A 19,081-nucleotide genomic window follows, 5' to 3' on the forward strand; every position below is an offset into this window, starting at 1 on the left:
TTAACATTAGTATTTAGTATATGTTTACTGAATGAATGTTTTATCCTTTAATTCTTAATACCTCTTGGTTCTGATTAATTTCCTTAAAATTTGGCCACTTTGCCCTGCTATCTCAACTATTCCAGGTTCTTGATTATTTGCTTACCTTTCCTTCTTTGCTCTGAGAAACCGGTATTTTTAAGTTGTTTCAGTTCACACTGACCTAACAATCTTCTGCCCTCCTGCTTGTACAGATCCTTGCTCTTTATGTGTGTCCTGATTGAGACTTGTTTACCTTTTCCTACCCTGTTGCCTCCTGAGACATCTACATGATCTTTAACAACATTGTTTTTTTTTCCCTTCTCCCAGTTTCTCTCCTGTCACTTCTGGCTTTCTTGAGGAATGGTACAGAAGTGACTCCACATACCCCGGACACTCTTTTCTAATCCCTGTGGCACTTAGACACTTCTGGGATACACGTGATTAGAACAGGGATTAGAATTCAGATTAGAATGATTGCATATCTATGGGGAGTGACACAGTGGGTCAGCTTTCATTTCCACTACATCCTCCAAGGTAATGGAAAAAGGCTGGCTAGTTCATCATTTCTCTGGTCATTTTTCAGACTTAGATCTAGCAAGTCATTCCACAGCTCCCCTCAATGGAAAATAACTTAATGTCTTTTTATTTCCAAGTAAGCCATCTTTATACAATACCTCTTCTTTAATTCGGATCTTCACGGCTCATTCTCAGTTCTTCACATTAGATTTAATCATTTACGTGTAACTGATTCCTCCATTAATTGATACAGTCTAACGTAAGTTCACAGGAATTCAACTGTAATTCCCTGAATAACCTTTTTTTTTTTGCCAATAATGTGACTCAGGCAATTTTTATTACACCAATAAATTCAGCAATAAATAACATTACCGTATTTCCTTTCCACATGTTTCGATCTTAACATGCAGGAAGCCTTGGCTCAAGCTTTTTGGATTGACATCAAGCGCATGGATGACCCAGAGTGTTACTTTAATTCTTTGCCAAAGGAGTTAGAAGTAAAAAGAGATCGGATGATACATTTACTTGAAAGTCTTGGCCTAAAACCCATAGTTCCTGATGGGGGATACTTCATAATTGCTGATGTGTCTTTGCTAGGTTTGTAAGGGTTTTTTTATTTCAAATATATAGAAACTTATGTGTGAAATTGTATTAGAATTTTTAGGGAGTAAAGATTGATGTCAAAACTATGTCAGCATTTTGTCTATGGAAAAATGGCTTTTCAGAATGTCAGTGCTTTTTTGTTTGTTTTTTTGTTTTTTGTTTTTTCAGTAATCATCTTGAATTTTAGATCCCTGAATCTTAAATGTGACTGTTAACATGGTTATAGAGTCAGTTCTTTTAGGTATCCCATTAAACACAGAATTTGCTATCATCTTGTTCTAGTGTGGAATTTAAAACACAAGTACATGAAATAATATATGAACCCAGTGTTCCTCTGAGTAAAATTTTAGTTTCTTTTTTACTTAAGAAAAATAAGGTTTCTAGAACATTGGTGCTATCGGGGAATGTTTGCTATTTTAGAATATACTAAAATGAAGTAAAGAAGGAAAATAATATTTATTAAAGTCTGCTACATGCCTAGCACTTTCAAATACCCTTTTGAAGAAAGCATTGTTAGCTCCACTTTTAAAGATGTGAAGACTTAGAAAATTTTAAATAACTTGTCTAAAGTCACATAGGTAGATTCCAAATAGTTTTGTCTCCTAAAAGCAATGGTCTTTATATTACCTGAAGCTGTTTTATGTACTTCTGACATGCCATACTAGTCTAAAATTAGAAGCATGATAACATTTTATATATAACCGATTTTCTTCAAAAAAAAACAAACTATAATGTTAATAATAGTACATTTAAAAGCATAATTTATTCTGACAGAAGTTGGCCGAATAGTTTGTTTTAAGGTTCTATTGCAATAAAGTTATATTCCACTGAACTTGAAAAGCCTTTTATATATACCAAATTTTATAAGTCTGGAAACTTTTGATTTTATAACCAAATGGTGACTGTTATTTCTTCATTTGTTGTGCGAGAAGCAGAAGCCATGATGCCCAGAGATTTTTGCTGTCCTAGTGCCTGAAAGCTGTATATGTTTTGCTCTCCTAAGCTCCATTCTTATATAAAATCCCTTAAGATGTCCTATACTCTGAGGTTTAAGAAATCGCTTTTCCTATGTTACGTCTAAATGTATAGCTCATTTCATGAAACGATACAAAGAAATAGCTGTTTTCATCACCTTTAGTTTTGCTTTTGAATTGGAAATCTATAATATTTTCAATGTGAATTTTTTAATTTATTATTTATTTTATATATATATTTTTAAGATATTATTTATTTATTTTGACACAGAGAGAGAGAGAGGCACAGCGAGAGAGGGAACACAAGCAGGGGGAGTGGGAGAGGGAGAAGCAGGCTTCCCACTGAGCAGGGAGCCCGATGCGGGGCTCGATCCCAGGACCCCGGGATCATGACCTGAGATGAAAGCAGATGCTTAACGACGGAGCCGTCCAGGCGCCCCTATTTTATATATTTTATTTATTATTTTTTAAAATATTTTATTTATTTATTTGTCAGAGAGAGAGAGCATAAGCAGGGGGAGCAGCAGGCAGTGGGAGAAGCAGGCTCCCCGCTGAGCAGGGATCCTGATGCAGGACTCGATCCCAAGGACCCTGGGATCATGACCTGAGCCAGAAGCAGATGCTTAACTGACTGAGCCACCCAGGCATCCCTCAACATGAATTTTTTTTTTAATTTTTAAAAATCATTATTTATTTATTCATTTTTTAATTTTTTTTTTCTGGTGGGCAGCAGAGCAAGGTTTATCGAGGGATAGCTAAGTGACAATACAAAGCTCCCGAGGAGGGAGGGGACCCGAGAGGATTGCCCAACATGAATTATTTTTAAAATAATTGATTTATATACTTGATCTGCTTCCAAAAAGCATTTAAACTAACTTATATTAAAAAGTTTTCTATGTAATAATATATATAAATAGAAATGTATATAATAAAGAATCAGTGTCACATAGGAGGGGAAGGAAACAAATTTTTCCTATACTGATTAGCATTAACTTGGGACTGAACTCTGTGGCTGCAAGGGCAAATAGAAAATGTAATTAATTACATAATTCTTGGAAATAACTGTTCTTAAAAAAAACAAAACAAAACCTATCTGTGAATTTTTCTCTTCCCAACCCACCATATAGTATGAGACTTCAGTAGTTTCTGAGAATATTTTGAATCTTGACAGATTTAAATGAAATACATCTTGCCTTCAGATATAATAGGCCATCTAATTTTCATTGTTGTTTTAGATGCAGACCTCTCTGATATGAAGGACAGCAATGAACCTTATGACTATAAATTTGTGAAATGGATGACTAAAAATAAGGTAGTATTTATTGGACTTTGAGATACTGTGCTGTATTGTATATGAAGGATACTTACTGACATGTTTTGAACAATGTTAACTACAGGTTTGTTAAATGATATTCCCTTTATGGCTATGTGGAGGATTTTAAAAACATTTTTTTCTTTTTGGAGGTTGTTGTGGATATTTAGAAGTATCTGTTTCTTATTAACATTTATCTGTCCTAAAATTAAATTTGAATTAGAAGTAGTTTTCCTATTTTATTTTTCTATTCATTTTTCAGAAACTGTCAGCCATTCCAGTTTCAGCATTCTGTAATGCAGAGACCAAATTACAGTTTGAGAAGTTTGTGCGATTTTGCTTCATAAAAGTAAGTTCCCTGTTCTATTCAAAACCACATTTATGATGTCCTTCCTTCTGATTTATAAAGCACCTTTTTTTCTCTTGCTAGGAATGATGTGCTCATATGCAGTTTTGTTTTGTTTTTTAATTTTGGCTTGCTGCCATGAAATTAACTGCCTACCAGAACAAAACTCAACACTCTGAAGTGTTGAATTTACTGTATTTACAGCATAATTGGACTCCTTACCATGTAACAATACAATATGCAGCATGCAATAAAAAATTACTAGACATGTGAAGACATAAGAAAATGTGACCCTTGGGGCGCCTGGGTGGCTCAGTCGGTTAAGCATCTGCCTTCGGCTCAGGTCATGATCCCAGGGTCCTGGGATCGAGCCCTCCGTCGGGCCCACTGCTCAGTGTAGAGTCTGCTTTTCCCTCTCCCTCTACCCCTCCCCCTGCTTGTGCTCTCTCTTTCTTGCTCTCTCTCAAATAAATAAATAAAATCTTTAAAAAAAAAAAGAAAAAAGAAAATGTGATCTTTAATAAAGAAAAAAAGCAGTCAGTAGAAACAGATCACAAGGTGACCCAGATAGAGGAATTAGCAGACAAGGACTTTAAAGTATGTTCAAGAAATTAAAGGAAAACATTGTCATAATGAGTGAACAAATTAAAATTATAAAAAAAATCAAGTGGAAATTCAGGAACTTAAAAGTATAATATCTGATATGAAGAATGTATGGGGCTTAACACACAGAGGATTGAGGATATCAGGAATAAAGGACCCACTTGAATTGCAGATTCATAGAATTATCCAATCTGAAAAATAGAGGGAAAAATTATTTTTGAGAAATGAATAGAGTCTTAGGTCTATGAGACAATATCAAGTGATAATACATGTAATTAGAGTACCAAAAAAGAGAGAATGTGGCAGAAAAAGTATTTTAAGAAGTAATGGCCAAAATTTCCTCATATTTTGTGAAAAGCAACTTACTTAGAGATCTAAAAGTTCGGTGAAGGACAACAGGATATAAAGAAAACCACCCTAAGACACTTTACGCTTGAACTGCTAAAAACCAAGGGTAATGGTAAGATCTTGAAAACAGCCAGAGAAAAACTATACTTCCCATGTATATTAATTTAGCAACTTCTTATCAGAAAAAATGAAGACCAGAATACAATGAAATGACATCCTCAAAGTCCTGAAATAAAAAATATATCAGCCCAGAATTCTTTATCCAGGAAAATAGCCTTTAAAACTGAAAATGAAGTGTATATTCCTGACAAATAAAAGCTGAGTGACTTGCTTACCATCAGATCTATACTCAAAAAATATCTGAGGGGTACCTGGGTGGCTCAGTTGGTTAAGCAGCTGCTTTCAGCTCAGGTCATGATCTCAGGGTCCTGGGATCCAGCCCTGAATCAGGCTCCCTGCTCCCTGCCTTCTTCTCCTTCTCCCTCTGCCACTCCCCCTGCTTATGCTCCCTCACTCTCTTTCTCTCAAGTAAATAAATAAAATCTTTTAAAAAAAATTTGAATATATATATCATTGCAATTTTTAAGATGTCGTTGCTACTGAAGGCAGGCTTAATAAGATCCAGAAACTCTTTTTACCAACGTATTCATCTATAAACCTAGTCAGAATGATGTAAACATTGTTTTCAACTTTGAGAGACAGTCTACAAACTCTGAAAGACTCGTTCAGAAGAGAATAAAAATGTTAACAACCTAAATTTAATTGACTAAAATGTAGAAGAGAGATTAAGGCCATTAATATTCTCATCTTACAGTGGATCCTAGATATAGAGGTATATCTTTTGAAGTTATAAGCAGAACTAATAAAAGAAAAAAAAGTAACTTAAGACTTCCTGTTTTAAAATCGTAAACACTGTGCTTCCCCATTCTCTTCTTGGAAATATCAGAAACAGCTAGGAGAAAGGAAAACAGATTCACAAATTCCCCAGTAAATGATGAAGAGTTTCCAAATACAGTGAAGGTAAAGGGAAGACACCTAGAAAGTCTCTTGTGTCTCCATCTCAAGTTATAAACGGTGCCAGCAGGCAACCTACTCATCTAGAACAATAGGACAATAAGTACACTGGCAGTTGGAGCCTCTCCAGACTCATTTAGCATCATGCAAGGCAGGTTAGAAACATACAGCTATATCATCTAGAACCTAGGTGGGGCAGCGTGGAAAAGAGATTCTCGTTGGGTTATAGATTTTCCCATTGACTCCTGTCATTTTTGCTCCAGTCTTTGTTGGGCGATGTGGAGGAGATAGATTCAACTGGAGGTAGCCACTAAAATTAGGTGGGAGGAAAAAAACCAACAAAACCCCTCCCCACCACTGAAGTCCCCACATCAATCATATTGAACTTTACTATGAACCAGGGAGAATTTCTGCTGTCTTCTAGTGCTACCCTGGCTCCTCACTTACACCAGTCTGCAGACACATCTTCAAATCATAGACAAAGTCAGTAGGTAGCATATTCATTACCCAGAACAACAGGAACAGTAGGTGTGCCAGCAGTAGGGGATTACAAAGGTAATTCAATCAAAAATGACTAATGAAAAGGAATCAACTACGAATCTATAAAAATACACTATTAGGGAAAAAGGAGAAAGGTACAGGGAAAACCAAGTGTTCAGAAAGAGAATATTCAACCAGAAAAATGTTGCTATAGAGCAAATAAAATTTGATAGTTCAAATCCAAAACCTTGAGATTAAAGCAGAGATTTAAAAAGTTCAGGGAAGATAATGTCATAATATAAGAAGATGAAATGGCAGCTTGTCAGAGCTCGGGTACAAAATTGAAGGGAAAAAAATCAAGCTATTGGTCATTGGTAGTGACATTGGAAACAGCACAGAGAACACTGAATACTTAACTTCTGTAAGCATTTTAAGGATTGAGAAAAGTGAGCAAAGAAGAGTGGAGAGGAACAAAGATTTTTAAAATATTAGAAAAATTATAGATGTGGAAGACAAGTGAAATATGTAGAATCCTGGGGGGGGGGGGACAAATAGAACCTGAAAATAATTTTATAGCTTTATTTAAAGAATGCTTTCCATTAAAAACAAAACAAAACAAAACAGACAAATCTAGCAATTGAAAGGGAATGCCTTGCCTCAGGAAAGATTGTCACAGAATGATTAACACGGAGATATATTGGACTTAAGAAGATAAAGAAACAGTCCTTTGGCATCTACACAAAAAGACCAAAGCCTTCGTGGGGGCAGGGAAAGTGGATCCGTGTGGACACACCCCCTTCCCATCAATATTTAATTTTGGAAGATAGGGGAGCAATACCGAGAAGTCTCTAGGGAAAGTTACCATAGCTGACTCAACCTCTTGGAAAGGCTAAAAATAAAAGGGTGGCAAAACATGCCAAGAAAATGGAAATTGAAAGCAACCAGGTGAAATTTAAGGCAAAATAGGCCAAGAAGCAGCACTTTACAATGGTTATGGGTAACATTCTCAGCAGCTCTCAGACATATGAGAGGATGTCCCACTTTAGTCATATTACAAGAAATGAAAATTAAAACTGCAACAAAATTTCATTTTATCTATTAATTTGGAAACAAGTGAACAACTAAAAATTTCCATAAGACACTCTTATAGAGAATGGGGGTTTAATTTGTAAAATCTCTTAGCAGTGGTTAGTTTGACCATTTCCATCCAAATGTAAATGCGCATACCTCTTAATGCAGAAATTCTACTTCTGGGATCTTTTTCCTGTGGATTTACTTGCACGTTTTGAATGACTTGTGCTCAAGGATTTTCCATATTCATAACTCCCCTCTTTGACAGTGAAAAAAAAAAACCCTCGCTCTCATCATGGAATCACTTCTTTAATCAGTCCCTCTGTATGTGCCACAGCCCCTCCAGCCACCACCCCTGAGGCTTTGACACTTTGTACCAGGCTGCCACTGCTGTCACCCCTTGCAGACATGCCCTCCTCCAGCTCTCCAACACTGCACACCAGGCTGCCACTGTCACCCACGGCATGGAATCCTCTACCCCTCATATGCTCTGACACCCCATGCCAGTCTACCTTGGCAGATGCCTGCCCCATCCCATCTAGGTTCTAACACCCAGCACGGAGCCACCCTGACATAGAGATGCTGGCTTACCCTGCTTGGACTCTGACATCCTGTTCCAGTCAACGCTGCCACTGCCATCACCAGCACCTCATGCCACCCACATCAGAAACCCTCCTCATTCCACTCGGGCTGCAACATCGTGCACCAGGCCGCCCAGGCTCCCCCTGCCCCCATATGTGGACACCTGCTTCACTCAGCCCCACCTAATGGCTTTTTGATGAAATCATTCTGTAGAGAGGGAAGAGAAAAGAAATAGAAAAAGCAGAAGAGAAAAACAAGAGCTTGGTTTTCACTGTTTATCTGTGCTGGTATTACCTATTCAAAAAGCAAATGAATTTTATTAGTAATTATAACTGAAACATTAAAGGGAATGGGCATAGTAGTGTGAATGAACAATTTTTCCTCATTCAGAGCAGGGAATTGTGAATTTCGTCTGAAGTTGATAAATAAGGAAATAGAACCAAATGCATTATTTAGATCTTGGAGGTAACCACTAGAACTGAAATGAGAAATTGCCATAAAAGGTTGTCTTGGGGGATGGTGGGCATAGTAGGAAGGAGTAGGGAGAGGACAAGCAGATGATTCTTATTCTGTGTAAGCCCTTCTATACTCTCTGGTATGTTTCCATAACTATATATTAATTTGATTGTGTTCCTTTTGTAGGTCTGCCTTTTCATTCTTATTTTGAAAAATTCTCTTCACTTGAGATCAGATATTCACTTAAATATTCATTTAGTGCTATTATGTTTTATTTTTTTCCTACTTTACCAAAATCTGTCTTTATTTTGAAGTGAACAAATCATTAGAGTACTATCCAAAACTTAATGAATGACGGCTGTAACTTGCTCAACTTGCCTATTTTCAGTTAGGCAAATGCCAGCTAGTAGTACCATTCACCATGATTGTGTGTCAGAAAGAATCATCTTCATATTTGTAAATGTCATTTTAGGAGAAGAGAGACTGCAGATTGTAATGCTTTTAGTAAACTCGTATTTTCAGCAAACTTTTCTGAGCAGCAAGGAAAAAATTTTTTTCAAAAACCTTAGCATTGGCTATAAATGTTGGCAGTAAACGCAATAAATACCATGTAATTTTTCAAGTGGAAAGGATTTCCCCTTTATGAGTTCCTTTCCTAAAGATATTCAAATACCCCAAGTGGAGACTGAGTCTCGGTCCTTTAATCTCCCAAGCTTACAGTTGGACATCATGAGGGGTGTCAGGTCATGTGCAAAAGGGGGTGCAGTGAGAGGCAAGAAAGCAAAAATAATAACTATTGATCCCAGGAGCACATCATTCAGATTTGCTGCTGACATCAGTGTCATTTATGAGTCTGGGTCTTGTTTGGCACTGCAGGCTGCTTAGGCTGCTCTAGTGGTTGTAAATAGTGAGAGTGTCCCCACTGGTGGATGTGGTTTTAGCTGGGATCAGGTTAAACTGTTCTCAGTCTGAACTGCATTTAACAGTTTGTCGATCATTTTCTTGGTGATGCTTTTTGGCCACAAGCCAGTTGTACATTTCTTTAGTGTCAGGATAGTAGCAATAAATTGGTAGCCAGTATCACAAAACAGTATAATGTAATGATCAGTGTCACACTTCTCTACTCCTCTAATACTGAATTCTTATGAGGTTCATTCACTTTTCCAGCCAGGCAGTAATGGGATAGAACATTATAAATAATTGGCTTGTTTGATTTGCTGCTAGGCTCCTTAAAGAGCTTGGGACCTGTGTACTAGACCACCAAGGTGAGGGAAGATGCTACAGATGACATTTTCCAGTTTCTGCCCATGCTCCTCCCAGAGTTGTGGCTTTATACAGGCAAGGCTTCCAATGACTCATCTCCTGAGAGGGCATGATCCCCAAATGAACACCAAGGATGGGCTAGAGCCCAACTAGGCCCGCTCAAGTTACCAGTGGTTGAAGAGCACTTGGTTCCCAAATCACTACTTGACTTTTCCTGATCCATTGACTTTGGTATTTTTTTATATTTAAATATTTACTTCATCTTGAATTTATTTAATATGTAATAAGATTATTTCATTTATTTGCAGAAAGATAGTACACTGGATGCTGCTGAAGAAATCATTAAGGCATGGACTAGACAGAAGTCTTGATACAAGCAGACTGTTTCTATTAGATGACCTAATATAGAATTATTATTTAGTGCTGCCATCTGCTGGATTATGAAAACAAATATTTTGGTACCAATGAAATTTGAAGAAATATTTCCATTGTTTTCCAAAATGTTAATCCCACCGGGTTTTTTTTGTTTTGTTGTTTTTCAGTTGAAATATATGAAAACACCTACCACTACCATTTTACATCAGGCAGTGTAGCATTGTGGGTAAGAATTGTGAGACCCTGGTTTATACTTAACCTCTCAGTGCTTCAGTTCCCTCATCGGGAATAAAATGTAGCACCTACTTTGTGACACCTGGCTGGCTCAGTGAGTAGAGCATGCAACTCTTGATCTTGGAGTCATGAATTCGAGCTCCACGTTGGGCATGGAACCTACTTTTAAAAAATAGCACCTACTTTAGATAAAGTTTATAAGGATAAAATGGATTGATAAAGCCTTAATAAACGCTCAGCTAAGGTTAGCCAGTTCTGTTTCTCCACCATTGTGTAAAACTCTTAGCCAGTTACACCCCTTTAACTCCAAGTCCTTGCTTTGTCTACCCACATGTAATTCCCTCCCCTTCGTTTACCAGTGGCTTTGAACTTTGCTCACAGTTTTGCTTCTCTGTCCCAAATACCGCCATCACCCAGAGTGGCTTCAAAGTCCACATGGATTACCTAGGCTTTCAGTACTTTGACCTCACCTTTGGCAATGTTCACCTCCACTCCACTCTCCACTTCAGCCACCCACCCGCATGGGTACACCCTGAACCTTTCATCATTTAAGGCTGTGCCACCTATGAGATAATAAATTAGTTATCTCACACTGTACCCACCTATCCTTAGAGTATTCTCTCGGTGTGTCTCATCTCCTCTCAAAATATCACTTCTTTAAACTCACTATAATTTCAAATACACTATTTCTCAAAAAATGGTCTATGGCCCTCTTACAGCAGAATCAGAATCAATCTATGAGAATAGATTCTGGTCTTCACCCTAGACCTGCTGAAAATAATTTCAGGATCTGGCTCTTCCAAGGTGATTTTTATACCAACTGAATTTTGATAATCACATGGAACCTTCTATTTTATTCCCATCTGTCCCCTTATATTTTCCCTGCCCAGCTTCAATTGCATCATCTATCACTTCAGCCAAGACACTTTTGCTACCCTGAATAATTTGCCCATTGTTCTGTCTCACCTAACTGGTCAAAAAAAACCCAGAACTCCACCCTGGGATTAAAATGCCATGCTTATACTGGACTGCTGAGCACTGCTGTCACAAAATACACAATTGTGCAGATACCAACAACCATGAATGCACATCATTAACCTTAACTAGGTTTAATCCTTCCATGATACCCTCATGAGATTTCTCTACCTTTTACCACAGCAGCAATTCTTAATACTCTCCTGTTCACCATAAAAATATCCATCCTCCTCAGGAGACGAACCATGAGAGACTATGGACTCTGAGAAACAAACTGAGGGTTCTAGAGGGGAGGGGGGGTGGGGAGATGGGTTAGCCTGGTGATGGGTATTAAAGAGGGCACATACTGAATGGAGCACTGGGTGTTATACTGTGTTATACACAAACAATGAATCATGGAACACTACATCAAAAACTAATGGTGTAACATATGGTGACTAACATAACATAATAAAATAAATTTAAAAAAATAAGATTAAAAAAAATCCAACCTCCTTTCTCTCTGCATTCAAAGCCCACCATGACTAGCATAATTAAATCACAGCTAATGACCTCATCTCCCACTTCTATGAAAAACAAAATGTAAAAGCCGATGCAACCAGACCAGCACTGCCAACTGAAATCCTACCAAAAGACCTATGACCTATCTGCGCCAGCATTCATCCTTAATTCATTTCATCCAGGGGTGTGGGGCAGAGTGGGGGGATTGGTAGGAAGGCAGAACCAGGTCCAGTCATGCAGAAGGAAACCCAGGACCTAAGAGCCAACTACTGCATAGCAGTAGAAATCCCATGTATAATTTTTAGCCTGTCCACCATGCAGAAGGAAACCCAGGACCTAAGAGCCAACTACTGCATAGCAGTAGAAATCCCATGTATAATTTTTAGCCTGTCCACTCCTGCTGGGGACTTGATACAGTTTTTACCAGGCTTTAACTCTGCTCTTTGCAGTCCTAGACTTGTCCGGTGCTAATCCTACCACCATTTCTTCTCACATTCTCACTTGGTTCAGTCCATTCTCTTGTATCTTCAGCGTCTACTGGCTCCCTTCCTCAGCAGTGAGACATGTCCAAATTTCTCTCATGTTAGAAAATCCTTTCCTTAATGCTATCTACTACCCTATTATTTCTTCCTCTCCAGGGCAAAATTTCTTCCTTCTTTCCTCCTTCCCTCCCTCCCCTCTTCCTTCCTTTGTTCCCTCCTTTAACAAATATTCATTGAACTCATACTCTGTGCCAGACACTATTGTGAGACTGTTTCTTGGTTTGTCTCTCTCCCTCTCTTTTCCCTTTCTCATTTGTTTTGTTTCTTAAATTCCACATATGAGTGAAATCATATGGTATTTGTCTTTCTCTGACTTATTTTGCTTAGCAGTATACTCTCTGGCTCATCCATGTCATTGCAAATGACAAGATTTCATTCTTTTTTTATGGCTGAGTCATATTCCATCTTCTTTATTCAATCACCTATCAGTGGACACCTGGGCTGCTTCCATAGTTTGGCTATTGTAAATAATGCTTCAGTAAACATATCCAATAAACATATCCTTTCAGATTAGTGTTTTTGTATTCTTTGGGTAAATGCCCAGTACGGTGGTTACTGGGTGATAGGGTAGTTCTATTTTTAATTTTTTGAGAAACCTCCATACTATTTTCCAGAGTGGCTGCACCGGTCTGCATTCCCACCAACAGTACACAAGGATTCCTTTTTCTCCACATCCTCACTGACGCTTGTTGCGTTTTTTATTTTAGCCATTCTGACAGGTGTGAGGTGGTATCTCATTGTGGTTTTGATTTGTATTTCCCTGATGATGAGTGATATCAAGCATCTTTTCATGTGTCTGTTGGCCATCTGGATGTCTTCTTTGGAGAAATGTCTGTTCATGCCTTTTGCCCATTTTTTAATTGGATTATTCATTTTTGGGGTGTTCAGTTGTATCAGTTTGTTATTTGGTTGCTAACCCTTTATCAGATATGTCATTTGCAAATATCTTCTCCCATTCAGTAGGTTGTCTTTTAGTTTAGTTGATTGTTTCCTTTGTTGTGCAGAAGCTTTTTATTTTGGTGTAGTCCCAGTAGTTTATTTTTGCTTTTGTTTCCTTTGTCTCAGGAGACCTACCTCAAAAAATGTTGCTGTGGCCCATATCAGAGAAATTATTGCCTGTGCTCTCTTCTAGGGTTTTTATGGTTTCAGGTCTCACAATGAGGTCTTTAATCCATTTTGAGTTTATTTTTATGTATGGTGTAGAAAGTGGTTCAAATTCATTCTTTTGCATATAGGTGTCCAGTTTTCCCAGCACCATTTGTTGAAGAGACTTTCTTTTTCCCATTGCATATTCTTGCCTCTCTTGTTGAAGATTAATTGACCATATAATCATGGATTTGTTTCTGGGCTTTCTATCCTGTTCCATAGATCTGTGTGTCTGTTTTTGTGCCAGTACCATAATGTTTTGATTAGTATAGATTTATAGTATAACTAGAAATATGAAATTATGATACCTCCAATTTTGTTTTCCTTTTTCAAGATTGTTTTGGCTATTTGGAGTCTTTTGTGGTTCCATACAAATTTTAGGATTATTTGTTCTAGTACTGTGAAAAATGTTGGTATTTTGATATGGATTGCATTAAATCTGTAGATTGCTTTGGGCAGTAAGGACAATTTAATGATATTTGTTCTTCCAATCCATGAGCATGGAATATCTTTCCATTTGTTTGTGTCATCTTCAGTTTCTTTCATCGATGTTTTATAGTTTTCAGAGTACAGGTCTTTCTCCTCCTTGCTTAATTTTATTCCTAGATTTTTTATCCTTTTTGGTGCAGTTGCAAATGGGATTGCTTTCTTAATTTCTCTTTCTGTTGCTTCATTAGTAGTGTATAGAAATGCAACAGATTTCTGTGCGTTGACTTTGTATCCTGTGATCTTACTGAATGTTAAACTTATACATGGAAGTTGTATGAAGAAAAGAAGTAGAGCAGGATAGAGGAGAATGAAAGTGTTAGGGAAGAAATTTGGTATGTTAAACACTTGGTCAGGTAGGTCTCATGGAGGGGGTATGGAGGCAGACTTAGAGCAGAGGAGGGAGGGAGCATTATGGAGATCTTGAGGAGGAACATTCTAGCCAGAAGGAATAGCCAGTGCAAAGATTCTGTGAAGGAGGGTGTACTCAGGATGTTTAATGGGTACCAAGAGTCTGGTGTGGCTGGATGTAATAACCAAGGCTCAAAGTAGTGAGTGTGAGGTCAAAGAAGTAACATAGTATAAGGATAGTGTTAGGATAACGGTTTAATCCAGATATGCCACTTTATACTTAATTTTTAACATGTAAAATAATGTTTATTGCAGCATTGTTTGTAATTATGCCAAACTGAGAACAACCAGTGTTCATCAACAGTCTATTAATAAAATGGAATAGCATACAGCAATGAAAATTCACAACCTACAGCTGAACACGTGAATGAATTTCATCAACAGTTTTCATAGGGTTTCTTCACAGGATCTTTAAAGAATAAGCTGGAGTTCTCAGGAGACAGTGTTCTATAATACTAGAATCTGGTACTATGATCATTGAAGCCTCAAATGCCCACCCCAACATTTGGGGTTCTACAATTTCTATGGCCCCTGGAGGGCTTCCATGTTTTGGTCCAATAGTCAGGCCTAGGATTGGTTCACAGCAAACTCCTTGTCTCAGTGAACCAAGGGATAGAGTTTACCATCCTTTCCAATTGGCTGGGAGGAGGAGAGTTGGCTTGGGGAGGAGGGAGGCATGGATTTTAAACATGGGGTTTGTGCGTGAATAGTGCAATATTGGACCAAGGAAAATTTTAAAGTCTGGCCTAACATCTCCAGGAATTTAGAAGTCAAGGCCAGACCTGAGGCTTCCAGATGCGTATTAGATATCCAGGTCTAACTGTGGTTAGAGATACACTGCTGCAGTGTGAAACCCAAAAGGGGTTGGACAGAAGGGTCTGCAAGGATCTAAAACTGACAGAACAAGATCATCAGGATCGGCTTTGATTGGTTTGCCCTGCTTACACCTAGCACCTAGCTCTATGTCTTTGACTGGTTCCTGGTGATCACTATTGCAGCTGCTGCTCAAAGTAGTTGGCCCCTAACTTTAAATCACACCTGCCTTGCACTCCTTTAAGTTGGAATTCCCAGCCTCTTCCTTCTTCATTGAAGAATGGGTGCTTGGTCTTCTCAGAGACTTCAGCCTTTTATTCCTCTTTCCTGCTGTTGGGAATACATTCCTCATAATTTGTTCTTGAGGGGACTCCAGGTTCTTGAGGTCCTTCAAAGTATCACTCTGGCTGCTATCTTGAGAATAGACCATAGAGTCAGCAAAAGTTGAGATAAGGGGACCTGTTACAGTAATTCACATAAAAGATCACCGTGGTGTCAGTGGAAGGGGAGAAATGGTCAGATTCTGGATATATTTTTTAAGGCAGGACCAAGAGGATTTGCTAACGGAGTTTATTAGAGACGTGAGACAAAGTAAGGAATCAAGAATGAGTCCATGGGAGGGGCGCCTGGGTGGCTCAGTCAGTTAAGCGGCTGCCTTTGGCTCAGGTCATGATCCCAGGGTCCTGGGATCAAGCCCTGCATTGGGCTCCCCGCTCAGCGGGGACCCTGCTTCTCCCTCTCCCACTCCCCCTGCTTGTGTTCCTGCTCTCACTATCTCTCTCTCTGTCAAATAAATAAATAAAATCTTAAAAAAAAAAAAAAAAGAATGAGTCCGTGGGGTGCCTGGGTGGCTCGATTGAGCATCTGCTTTTGGCTTAGGTCATGGTCCTGGGGTCCTGGGACCAAGCCCCATGTCGGTGTCAGGCTTCCTGCTCCTCTCTTCTCCCTCTTCCCCTCCTCCCTGCTCATGCTTTCTCACTCACTCGCTCTCTCTCACTCACTCACTCTCTCAAATGAATAAATAAATAAAATCTTAAAAAATAAAAAAGTAATGAGTCTATGGAGTGTATCAGTTGCCAACAATAGAATCTGTTTCATCGACTTTTTGTCAGTACTCTTGATGGTATAATCTCTTCTCCCATTTTCCACCCCTCTTTATGTATCTTCTTATGCTTCCTTTTTGCCATTAAGAGAGATCCATGTTTTACATCTCCTATATCCTTTTCCTCTACAGTAGAGACTTCTAAATCTTAAAATGACATATCAAGAAATAAAGACATAAGTTAAATAAGAAAACCTTATGTATTTAATCCTAACCTTAAAGTTGTGTATACCTTTGTTTTCTTCGGAAACTTCTGAAGCTCCTTTTTTAATGTTGTCTTTCTGAGCCATTTACGTGACTTTCGCTCTGGGAGTTAGGTATTCTGCATCTTCAGAGGTACCTCTTTTCCTCTTCCCTGTGCTGACTGAGAGTGAGCTGGATACTTCAGCTCTTACCCACCCACCCCTTTTTCTTTCTTTTCTTTTCCTTTGAGGTGGCTTTTGGGGTTTAGTCATCTCTACTTCAGGGCCCTCAGATGTGGTCCTGGATCTTCTCATTTTACAGATGTTCCCCATGCTTGTGCCCACAGTTGACGCTGGACTCTGGTCTGGATATTGTCTTCCTGCTTCATTCAGCCTTTTGTCTTTGTCTTTTTTCTGTAACTTCTTTTTTCTGTAACAATGCTACCATTAGTTTTTACTTTACTTCAACTACATCTACTTCAATATTAATATTAAATATGTGCCAACTATTCTAAGGGCATGAAGGAGCTTATTTTTTTACCGTCTTAGGAAATAAACCAGATTTTCTTGGTGCTTCTTCTGGTGGGTTGTTAAGAAACTAAAATGAAATCAGTAAAAAAAAAGTTTTGTTACTATTTAAAACACTTCCTAATTTTCATTGCTTTTTTTAAAATACGTTCTGGACCTACCTCAATAGCTTTTGTTGCTGTTCTTTTGTTTCAAATTCCATAAAGGCAGATCCCTTTGGATCTCCAGTAGATTTATAACATAGCAGACTTATATAAACAGCATTGCCACATTTTCCAAATACTTCAATCCAGCTGTGACTAACATTTTGGGGAAGTAACTCCTATACGCTAAACTAGGAGCATTTTAAATATGTAGGGATTCTTACTCAGAAGGTCAATAAATTTTTACTTGGACTATTAAAAAAAAAAAAGAGTCCAATTTTTGGCTTGAGCAACTGGAAGGACTGAGTGTTCTCGCTGCGGTCAAGATGGCTCCAGGAGGAACAGGATTGAGGGAAAGTCAGGAGGTCAGTTTTGAACACATTTGAGTTTGAGATGCTCATTCACTTTCAGATGGAGATGTTGGGTAAGCAGCTAGAGAGTCAACTTGGAGTTTAGGGAAAAGGCTAGAGATATACACATCTGAGAATCTGTGGCTTATTGATGATATTTAGACATGAAAGTGAATAGGAGCACCAAATATGTCAGTATTAGCAACAAGAAGAACTGATGACTTAGCCCAGAAGTTTTGCAAAATTTTACTGCAAAGTGGAATAACTCCTAAAAGAGTTTTTTCATTTGATAACTCCACTTTCACACACACACACACACACACACACACACACACACACACCTACAAACACACACCCCTCTGCTATCTAGATTCCTTGCCCAAAATTGTGCTAAGTTCTCTAAAGATCTCCATCCATGTTCTGGATTTGATGGAAACATCCTACCTAGTCCCATCTGGCTTTAGCTCTTAGTATTCACTGCAGCAGACCACTCTGGCCCTTCTTAAATCTTATCCTTTCTTGTTCCTGCGACACTGCACATTCATGAATAGCCTCCCACCTCCTTAGCTGCTCCTTCTCAGTCTCCTTTGCCTGTTCCTTAAATATTGGTATTTCATCTTTCTCACTAAATCACTTCATTTACTCTCTATGTGCTAGAGACTCCCAAATTTGTATCTCCAGCCTAGTCCTTTCTGTTGAATTTCAGACCCATATACCCAACACTCCGTTTGTCATCTTCTATCGATGTTTCACAGGCAAACCCTATACCCAGTCTGGTCTCCTCACTCAATTAATGGTGCCACCAATCCAGTTGCTCAAGTCAGAAAACCTAGAAGTCATTCTTAACCCTTCTCCTCACATCCAACTCCTGTATATATTATCCTAACTATCTATTAAATCCATCGCCTCTCTGCCCCCAAGTGCTACCGCTTTGGTACAGGCCAATATCATCTCTCAAGTAGACTACCAGTTTCCAAACATTTCTCCCTCCCTTGCCCCTTGCAATCCATTATCCTTATAGACCAAATATGAGCTTTCTAAAATGCAAGTGTGATCACGTTACATTTATTAATTAAGCATATTAAGCATATGCATGTTACAAATCAAACAAAAAGGAATTTTCTGTCTTAGCTGAACATTTTAGGACTAGTCTAGTTTCAGTTATAGCTTGATTCAGGATGCAGATTATAATCTGTTACCAAGCTCTGTCCTGTAGTTCCATCCTCTCTGAGTCAGCTTTATCTTCAGGTTGCCATGTTCTATGATAGTAAGTTGGTTGCAGCAGTTTCTAAGTGTCATATTGTCACACAGGCAATTCCAGCAAAAAAAGGACACTTTCTCTTAAGCTCCAGCACTGGTCATACTGTGTTATACTGGTCTATCCCTGAGCTACCTGCTGTGCCAAGGGGATTGGGTATGCTAAATATCTTAAGCCAATCCAGGGTCAACTCAATACAAACTACATTGGTTGTCAGAAGGGAAATGAAAAAGACGGAAGATGAATGAGCAAACATCTTAAGTGACTTAAAACCCTTTAATGACTCTTCATCACTCTTAATGTAAGGGCTGCTCTCCTCATCAGGGCCTGTAATGTCCTGCAAGATATGGCCTCTCCTACTCCCTTAGTCTCATCTTTCTTGATCATTTTTTCCAACTCCCAAGTCTGGTAATACTGAGTTCATTTCAATTTCCGAATGAGGTTTT

General features: G+C 38.4%; 1 protein-coding gene across 5 annotated transcripts in view; it reads left to right on the forward strand.

Moving 5' to 3' along the window:
* Positions 1-10,450, forward strand: part of KYAT3 (kynurenine aminotransferase 3) — a 63,339-nt gene extending 52,889 nt beyond the window's left edge. For all 5 annotated transcript variants that reach the window (XM_073896374.1, XM_025872134.2, XM_025872137.2 and 2 more), the window contains 4 exons: positions 948-1,134; positions 3,350-3,426; positions 3,689-3,775; positions 9,898-10,450. In XM_073896374.1, the coding sequence (XP_073752475.1) occupies positions 948-1,134; positions 3,350-3,426; positions 3,689-3,775; positions 9,898-9,960 (414 nt within the window). In that variant the 3' untranslated portion in view covers positions 9,961-10,450. The remainder of the gene's footprint in view (positions 1-947; positions 1,135-3,349; positions 3,427-3,688; positions 3,776-9,897) is intronic.
* Positions 10,451-19,081: the final 8,631 nt, after the last annotated feature.

This window comes from Callorhinus ursinus, unplaced genomic scaffold (assembly GCF_003265705.2).
Source record: "Callorhinus ursinus isolate GAN/ISIS: 27379988/994484 unplaced genomic scaffold, GSC_fseal_2.0 scaffold9, whole genome shotgun sequence".
Taxonomy (NCBI): Eukaryota; Metazoa; Chordata; class Mammalia; order Carnivora; family Otariidae; genus Callorhinus; species Callorhinus ursinus.